The sequence below is a fragment of the Muscardinus avellanarius genome (assembly GCF_963383645.1).
Source record: "Muscardinus avellanarius genome assembly, chromosome: 3".
NCBI lineage: Eukaryota > Metazoa > Chordata > Mammalia > Rodentia > Gliridae > Muscardinus > Muscardinus avellanarius.
In genome coordinates, this window is record NC_137788.1 from 126,279,300 (window position 1) to 126,296,034 (window position 16,735).

A 16,735-nucleotide genomic window follows, 5' to 3' on the forward strand; every position below is an offset into this window, starting at 1 on the left:
AGGATTGATGGCAGTCTACTTTCCAGCCTGCCTGCTTCCCTTAGATCCTGGTATTATAGGCTTATGGATTATCCATCATATAGTCTTCTCCAAAATGAAAAATTGCAGTATAAGATTCATGGATCACTTCACTCTCAGCAAACACAAACCTTCATCTAGCACCTACTCTGCTCCTCTGTCTACTTTCATTCCCTCTGCTGGGCTGTTGACGCCCAGAGCCAGAGCTGATGCTCAGGTGATCAGCACAATAGTGCAGGGGTACCTATCACTTCTAGTCAGGAAAGTAGGTTTGTCCAGAGGTGGAAGCAGCCTGGGTGGGCAACATTGCACTGAGAGGGATGCTGGGCCATCAAGGGCCAGAGGCACGTTGGATGGCTTTAGTCACTACAGTGTATCAAAGGAATCTTCAGTCACGACGGTGTATTAAGCATGGACATCAATTGCGAATGAAAGGGCCAGGTGACCACAAGTTCACTGGCTTCCAGGCTGCATGACTGATAAAGAAGTTACTGTAAGAATTAGTTTAATTGATGTAATTAATGAAGAGGGACAGCTTGTCCAGCTTCAAATGCGTGTCTCTATGCTTGTCCTACGTTTTTATTCCTCTGCATGTGGCTCTAAACCTATTTCGGACCCAATCTTCAATTCCAGGTGGCTTAAGCATTTCTAAAACCTAGTAGTTTAATTCTCATATACGCGTTCCTTTGACACATGTATATTCGAATTTCTAGCGATTCTCCCAGCTTTTAGGATTCTGTTTGTTTATTTTAGGTTAGGTTTCAAGGAAACCCCAGTGTCCTGAGTCACACTACCTCTATGTGGCACCAAAAGTAAAATGTAAATTTTCAAGTTGGTCTGACAAAAGAGTAATTCATACCTTTAATATAAATGCCATTGATGCCAATTAGAGGCTTTGTTTCAGTGGGAGATAAGTTCACGCTATAAAAAGTACACATTATGACTACTATGGGGGAGACAATTCTAGAAGCCTAAGGAACCACTTGGAATGGCGGCTTTTAACATAGAATCAGGCGTGTTGTAGGGAGAGCGACATTAGTGGATGCCAGTCCCTGGATGAATTAGGTTCGAGTACTAAGAAGGTAAGTAATGATCATTTTATTTTATTTTATTTTATTTTTTGTGGTACTGCGGTGGAACCCAGGACCTTTCTACCTCCAGGCTATACTCTCAGACCTATTTTCTATTTTATTTGGAAACAGAGTCTCACTAAGTTGCTGAGAGCCTCACTAAGTAGCTGAGGCTGGCTTTGAACCAGCGCAATCCTCCTGTCTCAGCCTCCCAAGGGTTGGGATTACAATCGTGTGCCACCACACCCAAATAGTAATGATCATTTTAAAGTGGGAAAGTTGTGTAATTTTCAGGAGAGCACCTTGGTTGGAAGAATTTTCCTCATATAGTAGGAATAATATTCTCCTTTCTTATAATCAGCTGGTTCTTCATGCTCAGAAGCCCTTGCCTGTACAATGGCTGTAGGGTATACAAAAGTCCATGAAAAAAAAAAGTCCATTTCTAATTGTCATGATGTGCTTTCTTCCTATATCTCAGAGTGGAGAAACCACTCTAAAGAATGAAGTTCTTCATTTTGGAAGCAACTAAGCTCTGCGGATTGACTTTAAACCCTGACTCTACTACACACTAATTAGTTGTAGGACCTTGGTTTTCACCTGCAGAATATGGACAGTAGCGACACCTACCCCACAAAGTTGTGCAAAGCTTAAACAAATGCACACTTTAAAAAGTGCTTAGGAAAGTGCCTAGTACTAAGTGTCCTGAAGTTAGCTAATGTTGAGACTGGAGATTACAGTGTGGCTCATAGGTGGCATGAGGAGCCAACCCATCCTCCCTTCAGCCTGGGTTCTGTCTATGGCCAGCTGGGAAAGTGAACAAGGTTTTCACATCTGTAAGCTAAGCTAAATTACTCGTTTCTCAGATAAGTTTTCTTATCCAAATCATGGTGTAAGTAGCATCAAGCTTAAGGAATTCATGAGAAGATGATATTGAGAAAATGCTTTAAAACACAAAACATAGAGCTAGAACTACTAGGATCTGTTAGTAGGTGCCTGTTCCTGCTGCTGCTGCTACAACTATGGGTAGTTCTGCTATTAGTATTGTCTTGCTGTCATGACTGAACTAGAAGTCATGCGAACTTCGGTAACAAGTGTCTATCTCTCTTTCTAGTGCAACTCAATAATGTCTAAGAGTTTATTAAATATGTGGTAAGTCAACCCAGTGGACCCCAGAAGTTGGTAGGATGGACATTTTTGTTTCCTCCCTAGTGGTCACCATGGGTTTTATAGAATCAATCACTGTCTCCACACACCCTTCGGAGCCTGTGTAAGATATTGGAATGCAAATATGTGTTGCCCGCATTCGGCTCCTGAATGTGGAGTCTACTAACTGAGCAAAGGAACCAACTGGATGTGCTGGTGGAAACACTGAGCTCACCACCTGCTTTTCTCTGGAATTCGCAAATCCCCTCCATGAACAGTGGGTTTCGAGACTAAAAAAATCTTCTACCTTGGAAGAACTGGCAGAGCCAAGTGCAGTCCATTTATTTTTAATATGATGAGACGGAGAAATCCTGCGAAGCTTAGGAGAGATTGGCTCTAGCTGCACAGGCTGACTCTAAACAAGGCGATTGTTTACAGACACTGTGAAGGGATTTATTTATTTATTTATTTTTTACTTCCTCAGCCTGGTTGAACTTGAAGGAACTAAACAGGTGATTCTCACTAAATAGGTGAGAAGGAATGGAGGTGATAACAGGGATAGCTTTGTGGACCCAGTGTCAAATCTCTACCTTTTCCTCTATTGCTATGGTAGGATGGTTTCACAGTGTCAGAGGCGCTGAATGCTCTCCCTAATTCTTGTCCTCTGTCCCACACTTTCAGCTAAGCACGCTTTCAGTTCTAAGCCGAATCTTCTGGAACCAGAATACCTGGCATTTATACTGTCAGTTTTTTTCCATGATCATGTGTCCCTCCCTTCTCTGTCTCTCCTACTTGCTTCCCTCAACTCGTTTGTAAACTCCTCCAGGGCAAAGACCTTGTTGAGCCAATAGCAGGTTCTCAATAAATGGTTGCACAGTAATTGGTCCCGGGGGATGCCAGCACCTATATTTTGATCAGATCCCATCAACAATAAGTTCAATGTCTGGGGGTGGCTGGTAGCCTCAGTGAGCTCAGCAGTGAGTCTTCTAGTGCCTTTGTGAGCATGGGATTATCCTCTTCCCCGAGGATAATCAATGGGTAGATGTGTTCTGGGTGAAGGCCTACTAAAAGAACTTGGGTATGGCTTCTTCTCACATCTGTCCTAGTGAAGCACTCTAGCAGCGATTGAAATGATAACTGCTGTGAGTCACATGTGAGTCACATGGGTTGTCATGGCAACTTATTGACTCTATCACCAAAGTACCTTCCAATAGCTTCGCCAAGGAAGATTTCTGGGCTTTCCTGGACTGTGAAATTACATGAGTGAGCGTCAAGCTTGAGGTTGCTAAGAGTCCACAATAAAAAAGAATGGCCTTAAGGAAAGGAAAGAAAACTAGAAAATTAGGTTATTCTAGTTCCCAGTTCTCCTGAGTAAAGGGCAACAATTGTGACAAATTGTTGGGCTCATTTTGTGGTATCAACAAATGCCTGAGGATAGGAGGTTGAGGCCTCAAAACTAATTTTCTCCAAGTCAAATTCAAAGCCAGGCCTCTGGGGGTGAAAAGTGAATACATTAACCTATTCCACTTTAAATGATTACAATAAACACTATTTTTTTATGAAGGCAAAAGATTACTTCTGAAAGAAATATTCAGATTTGTGCTAAAATAGAAAGAAGTAAAATCAAGAAGTAAAATCTCCATAAATAATACAGTGCTTTAATTTTATATATTTTGGGTATTATCCTGTTGCAACCAAATATTTGAGCATGTACCAAGTTGCCTTTTAATAGTTGGTCATGCTAACATTAAAATATTTTGGTAGGTTCAGAAGCATATTTTATTTTGGTATTGGGTGGATTGGCAAATCAATTTGGGAATAAATAGACACAATTTCCTGACTTGTGTTTTTATGATACTGGGGAATGAACTCAGGGGAGTTCTATCTCTGAGCTACACTTCTGACTTAGCCCTGTTTTTTTTTTTTTTCATGAAACAGGGTCACACTAAGTTGCAAAGGGCCTCACTAAGTTGCTGAGGCTGGCCTTGAACCCGTATTCCTTCTGGCTCACTCTCAAGAACTGGTATTACGGGCATAAGCCACCACGCCTGTATCATTTTCCTGACATCTTACCACTGAATAAAATGTACTTGTTTGAACATGCATACATCCCTGAGTGTAGACAAACAGTCAGGGTGGGTTAGACTAGAGGAATATAGAGGAATAAGGAATCTAAATAAGAATGAGAATTGGAGGTAGTGGCAGTGGATTGAGGTAGTGGCAGTGGATTGAAGGCTCTGGGGGCAATCTAGAGGTCTTCCAGGTATCCTCCCGGTCAGCTTTGTGGTGGCTGTTATATATTCCTAGACATTATGACTCCATGATGCTAAATTTCCCAGCAGCTGGGAGGTACTAGGATGATCTATTATTTTTTTTTTACCTTTTTGTTTGTTCTCTTAAACATTTTAGCAAATGCAGAACTATCCAAGTAAAACTGGATTAAGAAGTCGGCAGTGAATGACCAGTTGTCCTTGGCAAATAATGAAAACCAAAACAGCAGTTGATTCCAAGAAAAAGACATTTATCCACAAGGTACTATTTTATCAGGAAAGAGACCAGAAAAAACTTGTGAAACACCAAAGCAAAAGCAATCTTGCTAGTGTCCAACAAAATCCATGTGCTATATAATCACCATGACAATTAAATTGAGATTCCACACCACAGTGTAAAATTGATCTAATATGTCCCTATTCCACAAGTAATTCTTTTCATGTTTACACACCCAAAACCAGTAGCAACGTTTCCTATCAACGATTGAAAAACATCATGAATGTAAGAATTGTTGGACCAATTTAGGCAGGACGACCTTGTACTAGAAGACCCAAAGCTTTGTCTTCTACCAGCAGCCAACTAGAATTAAGACAAACACTTAAGGTAGCCTTCTCAGGAACTCAGTATACCTGAGTTTTCCAAGGACTATGTTCATAGACTCCATGGAAACTAACAATCAAATGTTTTTCATGGGAATGTATGGCTCAATGGATCCGAATCATTTTTTAATGGTGCAATACCTGTACTTTCCAAATATCAGGGTGGCCTAAAATATTATCATGTCACACCTCCTCAGGTTCATTTTAGAGTTCTTGCAGCCTGACTGGCACACCTGTGAACCAACACACTGGTCTGATAAGATATTCTGCAACTATACACTTTATTTTGTAAGTTGAACAATCCCTCTGCGGGAGTAGTAAGGAAACTCAAACTGAAATCGCTAATGTGGGGTGACTTCAGCTGATTATGTAGTCACATCTTGACCAACGTTTCTAGAACCCTGGCTAAAAATGGAAATCTTGAGACAGAACAAAAATGAATTCATACACTTCACTGATAGTGAAACTTCTTGAAGAACAGATGTCAAAATGATTTAAGAGGAGCTGGAATTTAATATCGTAAAAAAAAAAAAAAAAACTTATAGGCAAGTTAGGATGGTTCCGTTTCCAAGAAAAATTCAACAGATGCTAAAGAAGAAGTCATTTGGGCTACTGTTATTAGGGAAAGAACTGATTGATCTTCTTCTTTCTCACAAGTTTTAGGCCCTGTAGAGCTGCTAAGATGTGAAATATGATGGGTTGTCTGCCAATCTGGGTGACAAAAATAATCTCCACACTTTGGAGGCACGGAGTACTTTTACAACCATGCCCCTTGGACAATTCAATTACTCCTGGGCATTTGCCAAGTTTTGTGTCAATTGTCTCTGCAGGTGCTATTCTTCTGAACTGGTCATTGGGTGATTTTATTCTGGGCCCTATCCCCCAAATCATAAATGTAAACATCAACCCCCCAAATCAATACGATTTCTGATCTCAGTCATTCTGTCAACTATATGAAGGAGCTTTAAGTCTTTCTACATTTACTGTATGGTTCATGGCTAAACATTTTCTTGCTGAAAGGCAAGAAAAGTACTCAAAGTCTCTCTGGTTATATCTTGGTTTTGTTTTAAAATAGGTATAGTTGGTGTAATTCTTTCAGCTTTCGCTTGAATGGCCCATCTGCTATTGGAATATCAAATTTTCCTCTCTTTTCGCCATTCTAATGCCATCATCTGAATCATTCCATGATTTTTACTTAATCACAGGTTGCTGTTTCTACAACTAGCCAATGAAATTATTTTCAGTGATGGCAATCCCTTGAATGTCTTTCTAGATGGAGTGTCTATATAAGAGCTAACTCCTATGGTCTCTGTGCTATGCCACCTTATTAGTGAAGGTATCTTATTCACATCCAGTAGAGTTGAACTAGTGGGTTTTTCCACTCATCTAAGAGCCACACAATAATGGAAATACTCAGTAGCTCTCTGTATATTGGTAGCTAGGTGGCCAGGAGTCCATACCCCAAACCACCATTAACAGTAGGCACAATCAGTTAGCCCCTACTTGGGAGAGGCCCAGGACTGAGCTAGCAGAAAGACTGAATTACTTACCACCTCTAGAGTGGGTCCCTCCAGGCCAGGGACGAGCTCATGGGCAAGGCTGTGCAAGGAAGCGCTCTGTACCATGCCTGCCCTGCGGATATACAGAGGACTTCAGTCTCCTGCACTGTCAATCTCTCAGTCATCATGAGCTCAATTATGCACCGACAACAGCAAGAACAACAAGAACAACGACAAAACAACCCCCAAAAAGCTAAGGGTCATGGACTACCCTGATGGAGGGACAACCAACTAGCACGGTGCATGGAAAGATGGAGGTGCCATCCTGATCACAGGTCTAGAAGGGGCCAGAGCCTTCACTGTTCCTCAAACAAACATTCCATGGGAGCCCATGAGAGAGCCACGTGGCGGGAATACAGGACTGGGCCCTAACAGGCAGGTAGCTTCTCATCCAATTCTTTGTACTGTTTTTGGCTTTTGCATTTTTTTTTCTACAAATACAGATAGACAGACAGACAAACCCAAGAGCAGATTTCAAGAATCAACTGAGGCACAAGCAAAACTACTTTGATGCTACACAGATTTTTTCCCCAAAAGAATTCACATGAAATTAAAATATATTAAAGTGTAATTAAGAAAATTTTGGGGAGATAGCTTTATCATTCCTCTATTGTATCCAAAATAGCTCCTCAGCGTGCCTTAGCTGAAGATGCCCAAACACATCTCACAGGTAGCACATCTCTGGGGTCTAAAATAGCCATGAAATTCTCATGACACTATCAATTCAAAGCCTAAACCACTGCAGGTCAAGTACAGTGCAAGCTGTCTGCCTGCATCGATGATAGATTATTTCATCCTGAAGTTCAAGGCACAGTCAAACGTGATTTCTCAGCTTGCAAGTCACAGCACCTTACGTTGACGTGAGGTTATCAACTCATGGTGTACTTTGAATGAAGGCAACTGATGAAAGCAGTTGAACCTGAGAAGTGGGGTGAAGACAGAGTGTAAACCCAGCACACATTTCCACATCAGACCACCGATGCCATTTCCCAGGGCCTTCGAAGGCCGCCCAGGGTCGAGCGATAAGATAGTGCCTATTCCCGCTCCTTATTTCTGCTCCACAGACATAAGAACAAAACAGCCTCATTTGTGAACTGGTGGCAAGGAAAGAAGATCAAAGTTTAAAAGATTTCAAGGTGATGTTTCCTGGAAACATACCCACTCTTCTAAGAAGGATCCAGGGTGAGGGTGATTGGTAAGTAATTGATCCTCCTGGCTAGAGTTCATGACTTTTCCTAAAGATTCATGGCTTGAAACACTAGAAGTCAGCAAGCAGAATCGGTCTAGCCTCTCTCTCTCTTCAACACACACTCAGTACACACAGGTGGGGACGTGCCACTTCCGACCACTACAGGTTGAAAAGATGACCTTCGTTGACCATGGAGCACAGCTGAAAACATTAGTTTATACTCAGAAGGCCACAGCAGCCAGACATATGTGAATTCCAACTCTTCAGGAAACTTTGGACAAAAAGAATAAATAAATGCATTACTTACATGTATGCGTCTTCTTCGTTACTGAGATACCTGCAAGAGAAGAAATAATGACAAAGGTAAGAAACAGCCCTGCGTGTGTTTCTTTGCATGTACATCTTCCGGGGTGTGCTCAGGGACACATCTGTTCAGGGACACATCTGTGTGGCAGCATCACCAGTCCTGCCCAAGGCCATGCAACTGGAAATACCAGGGACTGTGAGCTTCATCCAGTGGCTTAAAAGGGTCGTGGTAAAAAGACACAGCACAAGCAGTAATAAATAAGTAGGGCGAGAGAGAGCGCTTTACTTCTTCAATGTTAAAAGGGGAGGTGATTACATTTATAGACAGAATAAGACCGATTTAAGACACAAGAGAGTAATGTCAACCTACTCAGACGAGAGTGAGTTGGGCAAAGGAACAACGAATTCTGTATGGCCATTGCTTCTGTGTTTACTTTTCAATGAAAAGGACCCTTCTTGCTCACATGCAAAACTTTTTTTGGGGGGAGGGGGAAACTGGAGATTGAAACCAGGGGCATTTATCTCTTTTTTATTTTTATTTTTTTTAGTTTGAAACAGGGTCTCCCTAAATTGCCGAGGCTGTTTCAGACCTGCATGCCTCCTTCCTCAGCTTCTGGAGTTCTGGGTTTACAGGCATATATCACTGCACCCCAGAGAAGAATAACTTTTTTCAAAAATTAAAAAAATTTTATTTGCGAGTCTGGGGATGAAACCCAGGGGCATTTGACCTCCTAGCTACACCCCCTGCCTTGTTTTTTTATTCTTTATTTTGAAACAGGGTCTCACTAAGTTGTGGAGGGTCTCACTAAGTACCTGAGGCTGTCCGCGAACCGGGACCCTCCAGTCTCAGCTTCCGGAATGCTGGGATTACAAGCGTGCGCCACCACGCCCGGCTAAGAATAACTTTTAATAGTGAGAAAAAAATACATCTACACCGTGTACCTGTGTGTCCATACTCGTTAAGGTCAGAAAGGAATGACCACTATCTCTCTGTAAATGGCAGCAAAATGTATAGGACATAACAGCATGAAACCATGAAGGACTCATGAGTCAGCTCCCTTGAAGTTTCCGAGATGACTGACAGGTGACAGGTGCTGAGCGGAACTCAGCAAGAGTTGGCTCATAAGACCCGATAAAGATACGACGAGCACGGACTTCCACGCAAACTCTGCTGTCTCCTGTTCAGAAATACTACATTTTGAACTCATTTTAAGCCTCATTCTTCCTGGGAGCTACTCTTGAGACTAAATGGGCTCAAAATAAGAAAACTGTCGAAAACATTTAGCTTGTGACCAAGAACTGTAGTAAATCTTGAATTTTTTTCCCCCAAGCTATTAAGGAAAACTATTTAACCCCTCCTTTGGAAAGTAAGAGTTGTGGAAAAACCTGGCACCCACATCAGACCCATTACTTAACTATGGAACATGTCGTACAGGGAAGAAATCTGTTCTGAAAATCAATGGTAGACATTAAGAAAAAAAAAAAAAACAGTTCCAAAGTTGTGCACCAAGACCAAAATCACATACTTGCCCCCCCCCCACCCACATTTTTCCAAAGGTCTTATTTAGGAAAGCTGAAATTACATAGCCTGACTCAAATTCTTCTTCTTTTTTCTTTTTTATTGAGGAAAAGTGTATTGTTTTTCACCGTGTTTGAGTTGGCTCTGTCAAGTGAAGTTAGAACCTCCTGCAAAGGTCTTTGAAGGCTCATTCATATGGGAACTACAAAAGCGTTTTAGAATTTTCTTGAGGTAACATTTATCGCAGGAAGGCTATCTCCCCCCCCCCCAACAACAGTGAGTACTTTTGAAAATCTGAATACAATTTGCAACTCCAGCTTATGATACCGACACCAATAAATAGATACATTAGTGCTCCTTCAGCATAATGGGAACCTGGTGTGCGCTTTCCTTAGGAAATGGCGCTCTCTGTAAAATCATTCTGAAGAGAAAGTGCTTAGGCTGTCACTTCTGATTATTCAAAACCTCCACACAATTGGATTTAACACAGCCCAAAACAGACCTATCTATATTCGCTGAGTGTGGAACTATTTTCTCCTGACATCCAAAGGCCTGATGAAAACACCACTGCTTTGACTTTTCTACTTAAATTTATTATACAGCGTGAGGCAGTGTTCTCATCAAATATTTTCATGATGTTTCCACTGATGATTGGTTTTGGAACTCTTTCCAGGAAAACTGCCTGATCTTGGAGGTCACAGTAATAGGCATGGAGCTAAAACTTCTGTCTCCAAGAAAAAGCAAGAATTCCACAACATTGCCCATCCTGGGTCCCTTAGTTTTGAACTGTCAATTAGTTATCAATATAAGTAATTGGCGGCTGTACTTATATTGGGGTTGCGGGATTTAGCACAGATACAGGATGCTTGCTTAAATTTGAATTTCAGACGCTAATTTGATGTTCATCTTAAACTCAAGTTTTACTGGGCATCCTATATTTTATCTGGCGGCCCTAATGTAAGTTTTTATTATGCAAAATGAAGCTATTTTAATCAATTAATATATACATCGTAAACGAAGAAATCCTTAAAGACACAACCCTCTTGCAAAAGCAATATATTTATTTATTTTATAATTTTATTGGTGCATTATAGACTCATATCATAATGTAGTTTGTAGTGATGGTGACATACGTGCACATAAGCACTTGGTGGGACAGAGGCAATATTTTTTAAAAGGTGCATTGCAACCTCTAATGATGGAGAGGTGACTCTAATTTTATATATATATATATACACACACACATTTATAAGCAAATATAAGTAAATACATATGTATTTACTTAGTAGCAAATTTGAAAATAGAATTCTGTTTCTCTAGAAAAAGTGAATAAAAAAGAACACAAATAAACACAGAAAAGATAAATTTAATGGAATCACCAGAAAATTCACTGGAATTTCCTTTATCCTTCTCCCATGATTATACTAATAACCTGAATTTTTATCCCGCCTTTCTCCATAGAAGTTTTAATACTTAATAGTAAATGACTATTTTTAATGGTAAATGACTATTTTGGTACTTCTATGGAGTACCAAAACTAAAAAACAACAGAAAATATCATTTTAATTTCACAGATGGGAAAACCAAGGCTTAGTGAAGTTTAATTATACAATGAAAAGTTTCTCTGTGGAAGTAAATATCGGATGGAAGCACACCCGTGGCACATCTTACAAATGCTGGTATAGGTATTACCTCTCGAAAGAGTAAATACTCAAAAGAAGATCTACTCCTTGGAGCATGCCTCTCTGCAGGCAGCTCCGTAAATAATTTTACCTTTGGGGCCCTGTTGCCGGCCTTATCTAAGCCAGGAAGCCTCATTGTGGGCTTGGGTGAGAGATGGACTCACACAGATACCGATGCAAAAACAAAGAAACCACAGTCCCTCCAACTGGAAGACATATTGAATTGAATTGAGAAGATTACAGAATATTCTAGAAGAAAGAGAACATTCTGCTAGGAATCTAGCTGCCTAAATTACCCCTGTCCCTTTGGCTTTCACTGTTTTCTCACCCTTTTATTTCCTTCCTTGCTTTCTTTGCTGAGGATTGAACCCAGGGGACATTTTACCTCTGAGCTACACACCCAGTTTTCCAGGTTTTTTTTTTTTTTTTTTTTTTTTGTGTGTGTGTGTGTGTGTGTGTGTGTGTGTGTGTGAGAGTTTGGAGATGGAACCGAGGGGCATTCGACCTCTGAGCTATACCCCCTACCCTATTTTTTATTCTTTATTTGGAAACAGGGTCTCACTAAGTTGTGGAGAGCCTCACTAAGTAGCTGAGGCTGTCCATGAACCTGGGAACCTTCTTTCTCAGCCTCTGTCCATGAACCTGGGAACCTTCTTTCTCAGCCTCCTAAGTACTGAGATTCCAGGTGTGTGCCACTACCCTGGCTCCTTTTCTCACCCTTTTCTTTCTCTTCTCACTTTTTTCAGAGGTTGCAAGATTCCTGTCTTTCTTACCAGGAAAAAAAACCTCTTCCTCTCTTAGATTACAGTAGTTATACATCCCCCCCCCCTTTTTTTTCTTTAGTGGATGGAAAAAGACATTCAGAAAAAAAATCCTTATCTGAACCTAATGCTACAGCAGCAGCCACAGCTCTGATAGAAGAGCCCATGGAGAATTAAGTTTCCTAAAGATGAATCATGATAAATATTAAGGAGTCAAATAGCTCTTCTACTCAAGAATAGAAAAAAATAAACGTGTGTGTGTGTGTGTGTGTGTGTGTGTGTGTGTGTGTGTGTACTAGGGACAGAACCCAGGAATTCTATCTCTGATCTACACCCCCAGTCTTATTTATTTATTTATTTATTTTGAAATAGTTCTTGAAGGTCTCACTAACTTGCTGAAATTGGCCTCAAACCTGCAATCCTGCCGGGCGTGGTGGCACACTCTTGTAATCCCAGCATTCGGGAGGCTGAGACCGGAGGATCGCGGTTCGTGGACAGCCTCAGCTACTTAGTGAGGCCCTCTGCAACTCAGTGAAACCCGGTTTCAAAATAAAGAATAAAAAATAGGGCAAGGGGTGTAGCTCGGAGGTCGAATGCCCCTGGGTTCCATCCCCAGACCTGCAAACAAAACACAACAAAACAAACAACAACAACAACAACAACAACAACAACAACAACAACAATACGTTCAATTCTCCTGTCTCAGCCTCCCAAGCACTAGAATTACAGGTGTGCACCACCACATAGGGTTTGAAAAGAATAAACTTTTTAGATCTGAAGAGAACTGGATTTGGGCCATGATTTCTTGGCCTTTAGCATTACCTAGAATTATAATACTCAAAAGACTGCTGTGAAAATTAAAATGAAGTGAAACTTTTACACACTGGGAAGTGTGAAGACAGAGGTTAGTTATTTACTTTGGTGAAGAGTGAACACTTCACATGGTTTTAGTTTAACTAAATTAAATACCGCGTGTTACTAAGAACCATGCCATCATCACTTCCTGCGATGTCCCTGGACTTCACTCTGACTCAGGGCCTGGTACTGAGGTTTCAGACCAGTGCTGATTAGAACATAGCCTCGTATTTGATAGAACAGAGCAGAAGACTGAGAACCGAGTTGAAAAGTGTACTCTCATCTAGACCCTGAACAACATTTGATTCTGTCCTCAGTTCAGGGAAAATACTTGCTAAGGGGGCTGCCAGTCAGCAGGGACAAAGGGCGCTGATCCACACCACCGAAGGATTCAGAACCAGGCCTGGCTGTTGTGAAGGTTTTGATTCATTTCCAAATGACTGGGAAGAACACCAAGATCCTGAGAGATTCACAAACAGCCTGGGGAGCAGAGCAACACTCTCAACAGAAAAAGAGACTTCACAGAGTTGTGAACCTTCTAAACACAGCACACGCGTACACACACACACACACACACACACACACAGCCCGAAATGATCTCTATGGATGACTTGGGCAGGCCATTTAACTTCTCTGGGCCTTTGTTTTTCCCTTTGTAGGGAAAGGTAGTTGAATTACATGATTTTAAATTTCCCTTCTTGTCTGTCGGTCGATGGCTCCTTGCTTCTAAGCTATCAAACCACCCGCCTCTTTCTAAGCAACAGGCTGCCAGGTCTATTTCTCTCTGTAAGAAAAAAAAAAAAATCCAATGCAGTTCATCATCAAAGGTAACCCCCTGAAACTTTGTTCCTGGACTTTAAAACCAAAGAGGAAAGAAGGCAGTACTCAATCACAATAGGTTATATAAGTAAGAGGTACATTTCTTTGGGGGATTTTAGAAAATTATCTGGGTTGGAGAAAAATGGTAGTTTTGATGAAGTTGCCAGGCTCCTTAAATATCTCCAAGACACACACACACACACACACACACACACACACACACACACACCACCCCTGGAGCATGTCCAGGTAATGCTTTTGAGAACCTTACAATATAACAGTACTTTTAAATTGCCAATTAAAACTCCTAAAACTAAGAGGGAAAAAATTCCCCGCAAATATTCTATCCAAAGCAAAGTAGGGCTTCTGATACAGCAAGACTGCCTGGCTCAATGGAGCCAACCACTCTTCAAAGCAAAGGAAATGTCATGAAAATACCACAAATTTGTCAGTGTCATGATTATCAGCAGGGAAAAGTTTCAGAGTTACAGTCATTCCAGAGAAGAGCACTTGAGGAATGTAATCTGATATTTCTAGTCAGTGCTAAATCTTTGACCAATTAACTTCCTTGATGGGCTTCTAATTGTCCCTTGAATTCTAGGCAACTGTCTGGATAGGAAGTTAATTTTAACTTTTTAATTTTTTTTGGTAAGAGATGGCATCTTGCCTGCCCGTCGTCAGATGTGATTACCGAGCTAGCATTTGCTTACATCCTGCACGAGTCTACCTGGACAGATGCTCCTTTGCGGCTTCGCCAACACTCTGCCCTGTGCTTTTTCTTGCCCCCCCCCCCTTTTTTTTTCCAATGCTAAACATTTGTTGAGATGGTGATATCAGGAATATGGCTGATTTCTGAGTTAGTACCAAAATGAATAATACTTAAAAATGTGGTGACTTTTTTTTTCCTTTTTTTTCCAACTAAATCAATGATCCTATTTTTTAGGTGAATGTGGCAGGAAGAAAGAGATGTGTTGAGGGATACCTCACAGGCTTCAACTGGCTCAACCCAGGACACAACTCTTGCCTTACACTTTGACTCTTTGTTTAACTCCTAGAAAAGGAGGGCTTTAAACGTGAAGGTCTTCACCAGATTTATTTTCCCTTTTCACAAGATGCCCGAGTTACAAAACATGCCCATGAGGAAGCTGAGAGATCTCAGGGAAATGGCTTAACCTCTCTGAGCTTCTGGGTCTTTACCCATTAAAGTGGAAAGGGCTGGAAGTGCAGCTCAGTGTTCCAGTGATTGCCTAGCATGTGTGAGGCTCTGGGTTCAATCTCTATTACTGCAAAAAAAAGGGGGGGTGGTGGTGGCTGGGAGTTTGGCTTATGGTAAGATTGTAGGTAATGTTCAAGGGACACAGGGTATAGTACCTCTTTCCTACTGTTTCTAATGAATCTCCTTTATGAATACACTCACTCAGCATTAGATAAACAGAGAGCTGTCCCTCGGGCAGACACAGGCATACCCATTAGGGCACTCTGGTTAACACAGATGGCTAATCGGGGAAGTTGATGGCTGAGAGCTCAGGTAAGAATTTGTAAAATTAAACCTGGAACACTTAATCTTCTTCCTGCCACATTATCCACCGGCACAGTGCAAAGGCCACAGTTTCCTGGGCCCTCTTGCCCCTCCTTACTTTTTTCTGACTTCATTATGGTTAGGAGCTAGCTGTCAAAGCGGCAGTTTGCATGCAGCGAATGAACGCTAGCTTAGCAATAAGGTCAAGCATTTAGGTGTCTTTTTTTTTTGTTTTGAACGACCAACAATCGTTTATAAGAAAAAGCCATCACTCTGTGCCGGCTTTTGTGTCTGCCTCCTCCTCAGTCCTGAGTTGGTGGATGAGCTTGCTCCATCCTACCCATAGTCAAGAAGAAAATCTATGCAAGAGGCAGATCGGGAATCCAGCCCCAGCATAGCCCCGGCAAACAAAATGATGTTACAAAACAATGTCCTTGTCTAGGACAAAAGAACCATTAATGATAATCAGTACACATTACTGAAAGTGCTCCAAGTAATCTCTGGACTTTGTTTCAAAAAATTCTTAATGGACGCTAATGCTTAGAGTTCACTCAAAAGAGAAATAAATGATGTGCCAGGGTTGCAGGGACCAAGGACAACATGCAGAAGACATCAAAGCATTAGCAACGTTACAACAATCAAACATTTTGTAATTGCATAAAAAGCCTTTAAAAATCATTTAGAATTACTAATTATGAACATTAATAATACTTTAATGTGAGGGTTCTTTTATGTTGCAGTCGAGCTCAGGTTGAGCTATTTCGGTAAGAATATTTCAGTTCTTTTACAAATCAAGGTGCTTTTAATGCCATGAAAAAATTCTGGTTTAGTTTGAAAAATGGTTATGGGAATGGATAAGAAGATTTTTTTCTGCTTTGGGAATGTGTGTGTGTGTGTGTGTGTGTGTGTGTGTGTGTGTGTGTGTGAGAGAGAGAGAGAGAGAGAGAGAGAGAGAGAGAGAGAGAGAGAGATGATAGATAGATAGATAGATAGATAGATCAATAGATAGAGAGATTGCCCTCCATGTCTAGGTCAGATTTCCTGACATTTGTCATTTGTGCCCAGAAATATAGTCTAATTTTGGATGGGGAAACCTTCTTTTAAGTCCTTCCTTTATCTTTAACAAAACAGTTCCAAGGACAAAGCCTCATTTCGGGTCCCCCAGAAAAAGGCAACATCAAGAGATCATCGGTTTATCTGAGAAAGAAATCTTGAGACTGAGACTGAACTTATTTGGGAAACATACGTCTTCAGTCTTAGAGATAACGGTGCAATGCATTACAAAAAGTCCATCCCTTACAAAGGATAATTTCTTCTGCTGATGCCAAATGCATGAGTAGTACTAATGCACAATAGGAATCATAAAAATCTTTATTCATTCATATTGATTTGCTTCTATTCAGTCTATTCATTGAAAATGGAGCT

The 16,735-nt window shown here is 41.0% G+C and overlaps 1 protein-coding gene across 2 annotated transcripts in view; it reads right to left on the bottom strand.

The window, feature by feature from the left end:
• Window positions 1-16,735, bottom strand: part of RORA (RAR related orphan receptor A) — a gene marked incomplete at both ends in the record, with an annotated part of 742,740 nt that overhangs the window by 182,079 nt on the left and 543,926 nt on the right. For both annotated transcript variants that reach the window (XM_080692443.1, XM_080692442.1), the window contains one exon: window positions 8,157-8,186. In XM_080692443.1, the coding sequence (XP_080548569.1) occupies window positions 8,157-8,186 (30 nt within the window). The remainder of the gene's footprint in view (window positions 1-8,156; window positions 8,187-16,735) is intronic.